The sequence below is a fragment of the Sardina pilchardus genome, chromosome 1 (assembly GCF_963854185.1).
Source record: "Sardina pilchardus chromosome 1, fSarPil1.1, whole genome shotgun sequence".
Lineage (NCBI taxonomy): Eukaryota > Metazoa > Chordata > Actinopteri > Clupeiformes > Clupeidae > Sardina > Sardina pilchardus.
The window spans coordinates 27,508,041-27,524,673 of NC_084994.1; the positions used below are offsets into that span (position 1 = coordinate 27,508,041).

The following is a 16,633-nucleotide window of genomic DNA, read 5'->3' on the forward strand; positions in this document are numbered from 1 at the left end:
TTTATTCCAAAGATTGACAAGCAGGCGGCAAACAGTGCTACAATATGTGTGCACATACTGAAACAATTCACCCCTTTATCCGAGAGAACTAACTGCCATGATGCATATAAGATTACAGAAGGATCTAATAAGCAACATTAAGAAATCAGACTAGCAAAATGTAGGCCTCAGCTTAACTTCAACTGGCAGAAGGCCTGGCCATCCTCTTAATAACAGTATAAATATGACTTTATCTTACAACAGGAAACACAAACATATGAGATTGATTCATGTTGTATTATGAGTGAATGAATGAATGAATGAATGAAATAATGAATGAATGAATGAATAGATTTGTGGCCACCTGGCGGGTAACCAACGCACCAAGCTGAATGTCTGACCATAAAACAGAATTTCCATGACCTCGAAACCAGCATTTCCCCGGCATGTTTGCCTGAAGTGACGCCACCAGCCAAGATATTGCATTCTAGAATGTTGCACATTTTTAGAGCGGGAAATGTTTCGGGCAAAACAAAAACATTAAAAGGTGCATCCACACATGAAACGAGAATACACAGCAGGTTTTGGCTATTACATAATTTACTGTTAATAAAATTCCCTGATATTCCCTGACTGTGCATGCAAATTGACCAAATTCCCTGACTTTCCCTGACTGGAAATGCCTCTTCTGAAATTCCATGATATTCCAGGAATTCTCTGACCCGTGGGAACCCTGTAAATGGCGCCCTCTTTGGCAACTCCAATTGAACTTCAATAGCTTTGCGATGTCTGCCATCACAAGGCTCTTTTCTAATTTGGCCATTTTTTTGTGTCTATTTCTAAGTTCAAGATTTTCATGTGAAGGAGGACACAACCATGCCTCATGTTCATGATAGCTATTTGTTTATGCACAACCTCTCATAATTCATGAAAACCAAGAAAAATACCATCAACTGGTCTGGGACCAATTATGTCACATTAACATTAACACAACAATAAAAGATCATTTTTCACAAATTCATGTCTTGATTCACCCCATAACAGTGAGATTCAGAATTTCTCTCCACTTTAGATTTTTTACAGATATGGCTGGAATGACATACAGTACATGTATAAACATCAACTTTAATGTGCAGATAAGACCTCTGTGAATTCTGTGCCTTTCAGAATTTTACTGACCTCAGTTTCTCCAGGTGGCAGTTTGGGTTTCTAAGACCAGAGAGCAGCTTCTCTTCTGATGTTTGCAGATCACAGCCACTCATGTCCAACTCACTCAGCTGAGAAATATACGACTGCAGAACTGAGACCACAACCACACAGGAGCTGTGTTTGAGTCCACGGCTGATGAGTCTACAGTGAGAGAGGAAAACACTATAAGCAACATGTCCTCTATACTCCTTACATTCCCAAATATAAAATGGCAGTGAATAAAAGATCAACTGTTTTTAGATCCAATAGAATGCACCAGACTGGGTGCATTGTGCAAAATACAGACCTCACTTTACAGTCTTTAATCAGTGGTTGATGGAGCAGTTCTTGTTCACAGTCCTGAAGCTCACCGTCACTGATGTCCAGCTCTCTTAGGTGGGAGTTTGCCCACTGAAGAGTCACAGCCAAAAATCTTCCTCTCAGTTTACAGCCAACAAGTCTGTAAAACGTAGAGAATCAACAGATAATCACACATAGTGAAATCAGATGATTTTGTTATTGTCTACGTCTTCAGTTAACATAGACTGATGACTACAGATCATTCTGACTGCAGATCTGAGGCCATGATCATCCAGGACTGTTAGTTTACACTCAGAAAATCTAGGAATGGAGCAGGAAATGAGTAGTACTGTATATGGGTCCCAATTACACAGCTAACATCTATTAAAGTGTAACTCCAGGGCAGTACTGTATATGGGTCTCAACACTATGGGTCTATTTACGGTAATTAACATCTTCACACTTTAGATTGAGAGCAAAACTACGTTCATTGGTCACAGAGAGGTTAAAACAAGACCTATATCTGTAGGAAGAAGATTGCATGGCTTCCTGATCCAGTATAATCAAATCAGGATGCGCATTAATCAACGCAACTGCTGATCAACGCGCCCCTGCACTAAAGGAAATGCCCTTCAAGTCTGATATCAGTGATTCAGTGCTTTGTTCAAACACACTGTGACACTACACACATCCTGTTGGGTTCACTTGTGAAAAACAAAGAAAATCAAATGAGAACCACTCATGTGGTGTGAATGTATTATTTGTCTGCTGGTTCTAAGAGTGCTCCTACAATTGTACATACCACTGCCAATTTATGCAAGATATTACACAATAATATCTTAGAGATTATTTGGTCATCTCTAACTCCGCCCCCATCAGCAATCTACAGGTTTATGATCTTGGTGTGTCTGATCACAAGGTTGTGTCAATGGAGCTGCCTTTCCCCTCCCCCTGCACCAAACCAAAGCGACAGATCCACTTCAGAAAATTGAAAAACATCAATGCGGATGCCCTGGCCCTGGACCTCCAACTTCTCTCTTCTGGCTCTACTGTCTTCCCCTCTGTTGCTGACTCAGTGGATTTCTACAACCAGTCCCTGAGCAGTCTCCTGGACCTCCACGCCCCCTTACATCCAGGTCAGTCTCATTTTCGCGCTCAGCACCCTGGTACAACTGTGAGCTGCGAAAGATGAAAACGGCTGGGCGTGTTCTTGAGCGGCGGCTCAAGGCCTCTGGACTGACTGTTCACAAACAGGCATACAGGGAACACAGGAGGGAGTATGCTCACGCTCTGAGGGATGCACGGTCCAAGTTTTACTCCAACATTATCAACAACAGCCCAGGTGACTCTAAACAACTTTTTTCAACAATAAATCACCTTCTCAAGCCACCCTCATCCTCCCACTCTGACCACTGAGGAGAGGTGCAACATGCACATTACTTTTTTCAAACAAAAAGTTAATAACATCCGCTCTCACCTCTCTGCCAATGCTGTCCTGCCCCTCCCAACTGTTGACCCACCGTTTGAGATTGTCCAGCCCCTCTGCTCTTTCTCTGATGCCACACAGGAGGAGGTGGAGCACATCATCAAAAAAATGAAGCCATCCACCTGTGCTCTGGACCCTTTCCCTTCAGCCCTGCAGAAAGCCAACATCTCTGCCGTCTCTCCACTCATCACCAGCATCATAAGCCACTCTCTCATGGCTGGCCATATCCCTTCTGCACTAAAAACGGCTGTCATCAGACCTTTACTGAAAAAACCCACACTGGATCCAGAAGTTCTCTCCAACTACAGGCCCATCTCCAAACTTTCATTCCTGTCAAAGGTTCTGGAAAAAACAGTTGCAGCACAACTTTTTGATCACCTCAAACACAACAACCTGTTTGAAAAGTTTCAGTCTGGTTTCCGTCCTGGCCATGGCACAGAAACAGCCCTGGTTAGGGTCACCAACGACCTCCTGATGACAGCAGATACTGGTTCCCCATCTCTGCTCATCCTTCTGGACCTAACAGCTGCTTTTGATACAGTAGACCACAACATCCTCCTCCATCGCCTGCAGTACTCCATTGGACTCTCAGACAATGTCTACAACTGGTTCAACTCTTACCTGACCGGCAGAACTGAGCACGTCGCCCTGGGCAGGGCAAAATCACATACCCACAACGTCACCTGTGGTGTCCCTCAGGGTTCTGTGCTGGGCCCCACCCTCTTCACCATCTACATGCTCCCCCTCGGCAATATCATTAGCAGACACGGAATAACTTTCCACTGTTATGCTGATGACACACAGCTCTACCTCACGACAACCCCCACTAGGGCTGGGCGATATACCGGTATTACGACTACGACCGGCATATTTTTAATATCAATATGTAGTTGAGACAATATCGTTATACCGATATAATGTTTTTAATAATGGACCATTTTATCAAAGCCGCTGTCTGATGTTCAGACCATCAGACAGCCGCAGCTCTCTCGCGTTGCTCAACTGCACCCCTTGCGTATGCATGTTCTCCCTTGCAGCACTAGAAACTTTCAAGCATGGCGCACACTCAGACTGCAGAGTTACTGTTTGTTTACCGTGCTGCGGGGCTGGTGGGTTCCCAATTTCCGTCCAATCACTCGGCACATCAACAGTAATTCTCGTTGTGAAATCAAAATTCTCCTGGAGCTCCAAGTGGTTTTGTACACACAGCCTTACAACACCAGCCGAGTCATAGTACAATGTAATTTTTGGTACGAAGAGCCGTAATGCTCGAAACGTCACTTTGTTGCGGATTTAACTAAAATAAATTCAAATAAACTGAGAGTGTGCGGACCTTCTTTTTTATGTTGGGTTTTTGGTATGGCTAATGTAAATAGGCTAGGCCTCCATGTATGGGGTGGGTTCTTGCGTTTCTTAAGGAATCCGCCGTCTTGGTTTGTATAGAAATTAATAAGTGGCTAGGCTACATGCAAAAGGGATTTTCCGATAGCCTACGACAGACCTCAACGGAGAGGCTCGCAAATGTTCAGGCTGACTACAAGCCGCGAACCTTTTAGTTATGCGGAACGCCTATCAGTGGAGCTCAACGAGTGGTATGCAGTGCTTTGAACATATTCAAAATATTCAGATGCAGTGCTTTGAACATATTAATTTAGCTATTGGTGAGTGACTCCGTTATGGTGTTTAATTGTTTACAACTATTTAATCGTTATCGCAATTCACACATGTCTAGGCCATAATAAATTTGCTTGTCATCTAGGCCTATCAGACCCTTACAACAAACTGCATTGTGTGACAGGGAAATTGCATTTTTTCCCCGCAGTAGGCTACTGCAATATTTTTTGTGTCCAGAATATTGCATTGTGCAGTAGGCTACAATGTAGAGTCAGGGTAGACCTATTGGTCTTTTGTTATTTGCATTTCTGATATCAGCTGTAGGCCTATGCCTATTGATTGGTATGTTATTGTTTACAAATTTTTGCACAGCTCTGCTAGAGCAGTCTGGAATCAGTCTAATTAAAACTGGTTGTGTTGTCATAATTGCCATGTGGAGTGAATTTGAAACCCTTTTCTCTTTCTGTTTAAAATATCGGTATATATCGTATATCGCCAATCAGCTCCAAAATATCGGGATAACAGATTTGGTCCATATCGCCCAGCCCTAACCCCCACTTCATCTGCTCCCCTGCCAACATCCACACTGACCACATGTCTGGAGGAGATAGAGGCTTGGATGAAGCTCAACTTCCTTCAATTGAACAGTTCGAAAACAGAAGCAATTCTAGTTGGCTCATCACATCAGCTCCGCTCTTCCACCATCACAAATATCACCTTTTCTGGACAAAACATCTCCCTGTCAACATCTGTCACCAACTTGGGTGTTAAAAATGGACCCACAACTCACTTTTGACACCCACATCAAACATCTCTACAAGACTTCATTTTACCACGTCAAGAACATCGCCAAACTCCATCCAACGCTTACCCTGGGCGATGCAGAGAAGCTCATCCACGCCTTTGTCTCCTCCAGGCTGGACTATTGCAATGCACTACTCATTGGGATCTCTGGCAAGAGCATCCAGAGACTTCAATACATCCAGAACAGTGCTGCTAGGATCCTGATGAGGGTGCGCAGGCATGAACATATCAACCCCATTCTGAAAAGTGTTCACTGGCTCCCGGTTCATTTCAAAATAGAGTATAAGATCTCACTCCTCACCCACCAGTGCATATATGGACATGCTCCCCTCTACCTACAGGAACTCCTCACCCCCCAGACATCCTCACGCCCCCTGCGGTCAACAGACATTAACACCCTCCAAATCCCCAGAACCAAGCTCCACAGGATGGATGATAGAGCTTTCTCTGCTGCTGCTCCCAGGCTGTGGAACGCCCTCCCTGACCACCTGAGGGCCCCACAGACATTGAAAACTTTAAAAAAAAATATATATTTTTTAAAAAGCTTTCTGTTAAATGTATTTTGTTGATGTGTGTGTGTGTGTGTGTGTATGTATGTGTGTGTGTGTATTTTTATATACACGTTTGTGTGTGTGTGTGTGTGTGCGTGACGTGTGTGTATGTATGTATGTATATGATCTATTTTAAATTGCATTATTTTTTATCTGTCTTTATCTGTTATCCATTTTGCATTATAATTTTGTAGCACTTTGAGATTGTCCATAATATAAAGTGCAATACAAATAAAATGTATTATTATTATTATTATTATTATTATTACACTGACCAATGTAATCCATGTAACTAATAACAACCTTTAACCTGAAATAAAAACAATCAAATGTTGAGACACTCTTACACACTTCTGCCTACATGCTTATCTAATGACAGTAATACTGCTACAAACTCTATTGGGCTATTTCATTGAACACTAAACAGAGTTCAGTTCATACATACTAATTCAGTTGTTTTCTGATGGTGCCATACAGTCACCACATCAGACACCATTTACAGGACAATTCATCCTTCAATTGTTTATTGAATTGTTCATCAATACAGTTCAGTCATTGGAACCCTAATAAAGTTCTGGACTCAAGTTTGAGAGTGATAGATCCGTGTGGAAACAAACTTTTCTGCCAGGCTGGTTATGTTGCTCAAGGATGCCATGTATGCCATCAGATTAAACTCTCCTATTAGTTTACATCCGTCAGATCTGTAGGTCATGCCACAATCTGAGTTGGATGAACATTCCTCATGACTCAGAGCAGCGGTACACCTCCAGGCCGACAGGGGGAGTCGGTGAGCCCTGCTGACTCAGGCTCTTGCAGCAGGTCAACGAGACAATTAACCTTTAAATTAGCCTTTCAGTACCATAAAAGGCCAAGGCAAAGATTGTATAGTTACTAAGATGAATCATAAAGGTTTTTTTCAATGGAATGAAATGGCACAACTTCCGCCTCCTAAAGGGGCGTGATCAGTGACGAGATAATCGGTTTAGAACGGTGTAGAATCAGCAGAAGCAGGTGCCGTTGATAACAGGTTTATTTCTCCCATAGAAATGCTCCCGTTTGCCTCTTAAATGGGAGTGGCAGTTGCGTCACAATGAAACCAGAATTTACCCTCATATGAATCGTCTCGCTTTATAAACTGTCTCTGGCCAAGGCACCTTACCTCAAAATGGATGACTCCCACTCATCCTATCGACCTAAATGTTCCACTGTGTGGATTCTGTGCTATATACAGTATGCTATCCTTCACAAATAGTGAAATCAGAGAGAATGTGTCAAAGGCAAAACACTGATGCTACTCTGGTTAACAAAGTCTATGTTTGCCCATATACAGTATGTATACAGTACGTCAAAAATCTACAACATTACTAACCTCAGTGTTTCCAATTTGCAGTTTGGACTCTGTAGAGCAGAGAGCAGTTTTTCTCCTAACTCCTGCAGGTCATTCTGACTCAGGTCCAGCTCTCTTAAGGGGGAGTTTGCACACTGTAGAGCCGAGGCCACAATCTCACAGGACTGCTCTGTTAGTTTACAGTCAGCAAGTCTACAAGAGAGATAATACCCCCACATATGTAAAGAGGGATTAGAGAATGAAACACAAGTGCAATGTACAGTTATTACTGTATTATTGTTAGTATTGCTATGTATTATGTTATAATTTACTGTACATCATCTGCACTGAATTAAGAGTGACCAGATACCTCCTGGTGCCGAGATGGAATACTATCATGATGGAAACGTAACACTGAGGAAAGCTTGTGTATCCGTCAATGACTTAATACTGTAATCTACATCTATCTGATGATACCCTGGCCTCAAACACTTGCTATTAAAACTGAAAAATAAACATAAAAATTGAGGTATCTAAAATACTTGACATGTTTATTGTGAGGAAATATGTGTACATGTGCATCCCAAAAAAAATATATTGTGGAAAAGTCCATTGTGCTGCCCAGATTGAGAGAATAAAGGCTCAGAAAGCTTTACTAAAACTTTGACTTAATTAGCTGATCAGAGCTCTTCGCAGATCTACTATATTCTTAATTCTTCTTTCTAATATTTTGATAAACTGAAGTTTTGATTTGTCATGAGCCGTAAACTGTAATATTCAAGATTGATTCAACACAAAAAAGGCTTGAAATATTCATGTGAAGACTAGAATCTAGAATATATGAAAGTAACACTTTTTAAATGAACTGTGAATAACTTCAGAATTGTGATGTTTGTGTGTTTATTGTCATACTCACAGAGCCTTCCTGCAGCATCTCACAGCTGGCATTAGTCTGTGTTGTCCCTCCTCTGGTATTCTGTATTTGCTCAAGTCAAACTCGTCCAGCACCTCCTCAGACATCAGAAACATGTGGGCTAGTGCTGACCAGTGGGCAGGTGAAAATTCACCAACAAAGCCATCCGGAGATGTCAAATACACTTGAACTTCTTCATGTAGAGAAGGATCATTCATTTCAAATAAGCAGTGTAAAAGATTGATGAATCTTTCAGGAGATGGGTCCTGCCTCTTGAGTTCCTTGATATATTTACATGTGCTCTTGATGCTCTCTGAGCTGTTGTGGCTGTTTGAAAACAAGCCTCGTAAAAGAGCCTGATTCTGTTCTACTGAGATGCCAACAAGGAAGCGGAGATAAAGGTCCAAGTGTCCATTCTTGCTGTCCAAAGCCTTATCCACTTCCCCTTTCAACAGATTATACAAACTATCATAATAATAATTATCATCATAATCATCATAACTGTTATCATCATACTCTTCCTCTTCTTCCTCTTCTCCATCCTCCTCTTCTTCGCTCCCCTCCTCTTCTCCTATCTTCCCTTCACTCTCCTCCTGTTTCTCCTCATCATCATTATGATCTCTACTAAAAATAAAATTCTCATCTCTCAAGGAAGTTCCACTGAGAAATTTCAATGTGCTCTTTTTCAGATAGGAGGCAAACACATACAGTGCCGCAAGAAACTCCTGGATGCTCAGATGGACAAAGCAGTAGACTTTCTTGTGATGAAACACACATTCCTCCCTGAAGATCTCAGTGCACATACCAGAGTACACTGAAGCTTCACTGGCATCGATGCCACATTCTCTCAGGTCTTCCTCATAAAACATGAGATTGCCATTCTCCAGATGCTTGAAAGCCAGCTCTGCCAATCTCAATATGACACCCTTGTGTGACTCCAAGAGCCTCTGTCTATCTGTCTGACTTTCCTCTTGATACTTCTGGCTCTTCCTGGTGGTCTGGATGAGCAGGAAGTGTATGAACATCTCAGTCAGTGTTTTGGGGGCTTCCTTCCCGTCATCCTGTTCCAGTATCTGCTGAAGGACAGTGGCTGAGATCCAACAGAAGACTGGCATGTGGCACATGATGTGGAGACTCCTGGTTGTCTTAATGTGTGAAATAATTCTGTTGGCTTGATTCTGGTCACTGATCCTCTTCCTGAAGTACTCTTCCTTCTGCGGGTCATTGAACCCTCGTACTTCTGTCACCAGACTGACGCACTGAGAAGGGATCTGACTGGCTGCTGCAGGTCGGGAGGTTATCCAGATGAGAGCAGAGGGAAGCAGTGTTCCCTGAATGAGACTCGTCATCAGCACATCCACTGATGATGTTTGTGTCACGTCAGACAAGTTCTGGTTCTCTTGGAAATTCAGTGGAAGTCTACTCTCATCTAGACCATCAAAGATTAACACAATGCGACTGTCTTTAAATTCACTATCCTGTAGCTCCCTAAGCTCAGGGTGGAAGTCAAACAGGAGCCTGTGAAGACTGTACTGATCATCTCTGACCAAATTCAGCTCACGGAATGGAAGCACAAACATGAAATCTACATCCTGGTTGGCTCTCTCCTCTGCCCAGTCAAGGATGAACTTCTGCACTGAGACTGTTTTTCCAATGCCAGCGATCCCCTTGGTCATGACTGTTCTGATGTGTCTCTTCTGTCCAGGGAAGGGTTTGAAAATGTCATTGCAGTTAATAGATATGTCCTCTGTAGTTTGCGGCCTGGATGCAGATTCTACCTGCCAAACCTCATGCTCATTATTCACCCCTTCACTCTCTCCCTCTGTGATGTAGAGCTCTGTGTAGATCTTGTTCAGGAGTGTTTGAGTCCCTGACTTTATGATGCCTTCACATATGTTCTCAAACCTCCTCTTCATGCTGACTTTATGGGTCATCAGTACTCTGGTCAGGACATCGTCATCTGTTGGGTAATACACAAACATACAAACCAAGAGATGAGCATTATTCATAACTAATTGGTCAGTATTTCTAGAACACATTTTTCTTGCAAAAGTACTTGCATTAGATACAATTGTGTTATTTTAACAGTTAACATTTTGGTTTATTTGAAATAAATGGTCTTTTCATCTATACACAAACCCTGCTCTTGGACACATAATCTTCAAGCCTCACCTGTTAGTTTGGCCCTTTCGACTGGAGCATGCTCAGTTTGCAGATGGGTGCTGCCTCTCATGACTGTGTGCTCATCTAAGGGAGGCTGTGAAGAGATCTGTGCCGTGTGGATGTGTGGATAAAGAGGGTGCTGGATGTGTGGATGCTGCCCCATGGCTGAGTCTGAGTATTGAGGACGCTGCCCCGTGTCTGTGTGTGGGGATGGAGGAACTTGTGCCATGTTTGCAGATGGGTTCAGATGAAGTGCCAATTCACTATGTTGGTACAATAAAGGTTGTGTCATGGCTGTAGGTGGGTATAGGTGAGGTTGTGCCATAGTTTGTGGGTATAGGTGAGCCTGTGACATATTTTCAGGTGGGTATAACAGTGGTTGTGTCATAGTTGTGTCAGGGTTTATAATGGGTTGTGTTCTGGGTCTCTTTCTGCACTGAGGGCAGCTGTGGTCTCCTGATGGACCAGACTGGCTCCTGTAGCTGCTGATGCACTGCCTGCAGAAACTGTGTCCACAGCTGGTGGTGAGTGGGTCCCTCAGTAGCTGCTCACACACTCCACACCTGGACTGATCCAGGGTCAGGATGTTCCTAAACCCACAACAGGAATTCATCATTCACAGCAACCGACACTGAAGACAGGCCAATAGCTGCACACATACAGTCTCAGCAACACATTAAAAAACACCACAGTGGAAGTGCAGATGAGAGAAAAATATGATTTGTTAATTTAAGCAATAAGCCCCGAGAGGTCGTGCTTTATACTGTATAATCGAACAGCTTAGGGACGATGCCAAGCGATTATAAAGTATAAAGCACGGACTCGAGTGGCTTATTGCTTTGCTAAAACGGTTACTACGTCGATCTTGCAAGATTTCATGAAACAAAAGCAGCAACGAAGCAACAGCAACGAAAAAAGTAGCGATGTACTGTATTCATAGATAATCAGTCTTCTGCCAAGAAATACAGTATATTCCCTCCATTATGAATGGTTGCCATGCAACAACGTGACGCAGCCACTCTAACCTTTGTGCTAGTTTTGTGGTAGCGCATTACTATAGAACGAAATGCGGTGAACGGCATCGAATGCGATTCAGCCAATCACAATCAAGGCAGGGTATCTGCACATTTTTTATCAACAAATTTAATGACTTTTAAGACCTTTTTAAGACCTCTAAGAATAAAAATTAAGACCATTACCACGGCAAAAATATATATATAAAAAGTACGCTCTAGGCTGTTCAGTTTACCAAAGCACATTTGTATTTGAGTGACAGTGCAAATAGTGTACGTCAGGCAACTGCCTTCTCAATACTACAACAATACTGCTGTAAATAACGTACAAACAGTGTGTAAACAAATCAAGTTGCAAATTACAAGTTAAACACACTTAAAAAATGGACAAGGCTCCCAACTAACTTTTTGCGTTGGTTGCACTGGTGCGCCTAACTTTTTTTTCAGGTGCACCAGCACAAAATTTAGGTGCACCCACATTTTTCATTGCATAGCTTTCTAACAGCAAAGGGTCACATTTTTATCACACTCCTTTCACATAATGTGAATGATTTTTTATAAATATATTTGATAAAAAATCATTCACATTATATATACTGTATAATCATTTTTCGCCTTTACTTTCTATATACTGAAATTTCTGATATTCATGACTGCACACTTTATGCAGATTATATAGCCTACTATTTGTATTACTGTACAACTCTAGGCCTACCTCTTTAATTCAGCTGTCTGATTGATGCCTCAAAATATTGTAAACAAAGTAGCATAGTTGGCTAGCTTATCATAGTCTACTGGTTGGACTGCAGTTTCCCCCACATGTGTTTAAGTTTCAAGGTAGGCTGATACTTTTTCTCCTTGGGACAGGTCCTTTTAGTCTTGGAGTTAGAAAACATTGGTGATGAGATGATCACTCAACTTGAATGCAAGAGTTTTAATAAAATGTGCAGCATGCTATGATGCTAACGGGATTTCATAATAATTTAGCTAGTCGTCATTGCTTTTTTCACGATTGTGAATGTTTTATTTGGATTAAATGTGCATGTCGAGGGGTGGGTGTCCATTGAGCGCGCACGAGAGAGAGAGAGAAAGAGAGAGGGCCAAGCCGAGGAGATTTACTTCTATATTGTTTGGTGAAGTTGCACGCATAGTCTACAATGAAAACAGGCGAAAGAAATGTGTGCTCTCACCCGAAAAGCGTCAGGTGCACCATTGCAACCTCGAATATTTTTCAGTCGCATTCTTAAAAATCTTGGCTGGCGTCTGGCACTCTGAAACACTATCTCCGTCTGTAGGAACGCACACGCTACTTTTTACTGTGTTGTTATATTGAAACACCCACAATATTTGAGTGTCTACATTCGCAAAGCTGACGAAACGGACTCGGCACGACATGAAATTTAAGACCTCCTCATCGGAAATTCTAGAATTCAAGACATTTTAAGACCTTGAAAATCCAAAAAAAGAAATAAGACTTTTTAAGACTTTTTAAGGACCCGCGGGGACCCTGCAAGGACCAGAACTATCCGTTTTAGAAAAGTGCTTTTAATATTAAAGGAGTGCACATAGGCCTACACTTGTATACTAAAGACCTTGTACTGAAGAAAAGCCAATAGCAGTGTCTGCTGGGCTGTCACTTTTTAACCGATATAACATTTGATATTTGTTTGTAGATGATGTGACAAACATTGTTCTAGTAGTATAAATAACCCATACAAATTTGAATGTGTCATTGCAGTGTGAAATACATGTTGCATGTCCTTGCCAGCTACTGTACACTGTTTCAAAAGATTTAACATTTTTACCTCAACACGTTTCTGACGCGTTGTCATTCAGTCAGTACAGCAGAGGCAGAGAAATGAAGTGGGGGAAATAGCCTAACAATTGAACGATTCTTTCAGTAAATAATATTAAAATGAATGATGAGGTGGAATGACACTACTGCAGAAATGTGCATGTCAAATCACAGTTGCAAGGTTTTAGAACACTTTTCTGATGTCATTCAGTCAGCCCAGCAGAAGCAGGAGAGTCCGAGAAATACAGTGGGGGAATAACTACTGAGTACTGACGAGTTGTATACCTTTCACGTTTCAATGCGTGCACTCACAGGCTCTGGCGCGCGGCAGATAAGCGGTAAGAGGGATAACTATGTTGTGTGGCGGAATAACAATTTGGAGCACTTCGACTCAGCACAGTAATATCATCACTCTTGCACTTTCAGTTTCACTTTGGAGTGTCCTGTTTACTGTGGCGAGTCTAAGTGCTCCCAATTGTTATTCCGCCACACAACATAGTTATCCCTCTTACCCGCTTAGAAATGCACCACATTTTCTTTTGTCTCACCATACTTGGTCGTGTGACTACTCGTGTTACTGTATTTTAATAGGGAAAACATGGAGATGTTTGGTCGTTTCTAAATTCATCTCTGTTTGGATCCTAATGAATGAACTGGGCTAGCTAAGTGCTATCAAAGTAGCGCGCGCCAGAGCCAGTGAGTGCACGCATTGAAACGTGAGGTATGCATCAACTCGTTTAAGGGAATAACGGTGTGTTCCGTTTAAAGAGACCCTATGCAACTTTTTCATAGTCATAAAATCGCTTAGAAATCGTTGTTTTGCTTGACTGACCAGTTTTATCGAAAACAGTAATATTTCCTCCCGCCCCCAGTGTCTCTATCCGCTATTGCAGCCTTGCAGTTTGTTCAGGAGGCGATCACTCCTTGTTTACATCTGAAAGTCTGAGACGCATAAGGAACAAGAAGAACCATGCTTGCAATTTATAAATATGTATATAGCCTATATATGTATAAATATACACGCTAAAGCTGTAGGGGAAGCTCTGCAGAGATATATGCAAGCATAAAACGAGCGAAAACGAAAAGCGAAACCGAAACCGGAGATGAAATCGCCAATCCTGCATAGTTTCTCTTTAAAATTTCTTTCAGTAAATATTACTTCCAATTACGCTATTCTCATGATATTTTCACCAGACTTTGGTATTAACTCAAGAAATCCACATGTAAAAAGAAATCCAAACAGAAGTCCATGAATACAATTAATAAAGCAATATAGTGGGATGACACAGGAAAAAAGTATTGAATATGGCAATCGGGGTTCCCACCTTAACTCAAATGTAAAATTCTATGACTTTCCCCTGACTTTCCCTGACAAAAAAAACCCTGAATTTCCATGACTTACTACACAATGTATGGTACAATATTATTTATTTTGATTTAATGGTGCTATTTATTTTGAATAGATTAACAAATGAAAGTTCTCGCTCGTCTAGAATACAGTTTACACTGTATGCTTCCGGTGATTTTGCCGTCCAGCATGGCGCCGTCTAGCGCTGTTACGTCACAAAATGACGTGTCAGCAAAGGGTGAATATGATGTAAAGTACAATATTCCGACCAATGATTTCAGAGCAGCCACGTACCATTCAAGAATCTTTTACTCTTTTGGAGCGGGAGATGAAAGGACCTTACACACCCTCTCAATGTCTTTCTTAAACTTCTTCCCTCCCAGAGGCGCTACCGGAGCATAACATGCACCACCACTAGGCTACTGAACAGCTTTTTGCCCCCAGCTGTCCGGCTGCTAAATATGGCTATGAAATGAGCAATTAGAATTAGAATATTTACATTTAGGGGAAGTATTTGTATTTTTATACTTTATACTATTTATATATATATTTTTAAGTGCAATTCAACATTAAGGTGGATGTGTGTGTAATGTGTATGAATGATGTATGGATCTTGGAGAAACGCTTTTTCGTTGTGTTTTTACCTTGGTATGAACAGAATGACAATAAATCTGAATCTGATCTGAATCTGAATCTGAATCTGATAAATGAGCACTGAGTAAACAAATGACAGGGAGGCTTCTCAAGAACTTTCACCTGTCCTTTTCTCTCTCTACTGTTAATCAGACATCCCCAACATCTGGAGAACATCTGTGATCGTCCATGTTCCCGAGAGACCCCTCTGAACTCAACCACTACAGACCAGCTACACTTACCCCCATAATTCCAAAAACTGATTTAGGACAAATTAATATAAAGAGACATACTTACTTGCAATAGCAAGATTATTTAAGTTTATATGGGTATAAAGCTAAAATCTCACTTTGGATCAGACTGTGGTGGTCCACTGCTGAGTCTGAGAGGCTGGTCCATGGACTGGTCACTCTTCATGGACACACAGCTGGGCACTGGAGACACTGGTCTCATTATGAAAATAAAGCAATGCCTTCTGGGACGAATGAGCAAATCGCGTCTGCGCGTTCGTGTGTTGAAAGTTGGACTAGTGGTGGTCGAAGTAAGTCATTCAATAGATTGGTGGTGGAAATTATATGTTTTAAACTGGTAAAAAAAATGAATAGAGGCACTAAGCAACAGAAGGGGGAGCAGAGAAAGAGAGAGAACATTAAGAAAGCACTGGTGTCTGAGGGGGGAAATGGGCGAAATTGGATTGTTTCTCTCCAGCTAACGTAGCAACCTCAGCTAGCTAATTTGTTGTCTTCAAGACGGTAAGACAAATGTTTTTATTATGGAGCGGCTGGCTCTAACAATCTATTCATCATGGTTTATTTGTGCATTGATATGACAATTTTCTTATGCGGTTGTTTAAAATATGGGAGTTTATCTGAATCTGCACCATCATTGGGGCTATCACAAATAGCCCACTGCTGTTTATGTGCGTTGTATCTGCAAGTTGGGCCGCTTGTGGGTGCAAATGCCAGGGCCGTTTTTTTATCCCAGTCCGTCACTGCACACACACACACCTGTCTACGTTGGTATATTGGTAAAAAGCTAAAATCTCACTTTGGATCAGACTGCGGTTGTCCACTGCTGAGTCTGAGAGGCTGATCCATGGACTGGTCACTCTTAATGGACACACAGCTGGGCACTGGAGACACTGGTCTGTGTGTCTGTGGTCTGGATACACAAGGAGACAAAATGCATCATAAATTGAACTGACACATCTTCACTATGCTAAGGAAAAATAGCATGTACCCTCTGCTTCGAACAAACATACACTCTGCTTCACGCACGCACGCACGCACGCACGCACGCACGCACGCACTCACGCACTCACACACTCACACACTCACACACTCACACACTCACACACTCACACACTCACACACTCACGTACACACGCACACACTTTGGTATGTTGGTAAAAAGGTCAAATCTCACTTTGGATCAGACTGTGGTGGTCCACTGCTGAGTCGGAGAGGCTGGTCCATGGACTGGTCACTCTTCATGGACACACAGCTGGGCACTGGAGACA

The 16,633-nt window shown here is 42.0% G+C and overlaps 1 protein-coding gene across 1 annotated transcript in view; it reads right to left on the reverse strand.

Moving 5' to 3' along the window:
* LOC134087345 (NACHT, LRR and PYD domains-containing protein 3-like) overlaps window positions 1–16,622 on the reverse strand; it is a 39,437-nt gene extending 22,815 nt beyond the window's left edge. The window contains exons 1-5 of the mRNA XM_062540786.1: window positions 16,540–16,622; window positions 16,162–16,275; window positions 10,335–10,915; window positions 8,166–10,122; window positions 7,292–7,462 (exon numbers count right to left, since the gene is read on the reverse strand). Of these exons, the coding sequence (XP_062396770.1) occupies window positions 7,292–7,462; window positions 8,166–10,122; window positions 10,335–10,915; window positions 16,162–16,275; window positions 16,540–16,607 (2,891 nt within the window). The 5' untranslated portion in view covers window positions 16,608–16,622. The remainder of the gene's footprint in view (window positions 1–7,291; window positions 7,463–8,165; window positions 10,123–10,334; window positions 10,916–16,161; window positions 16,276–16,539) is intronic.
* Between the last annotated feature and the right edge of the window lie 11 nt (window positions 16,623–16,633).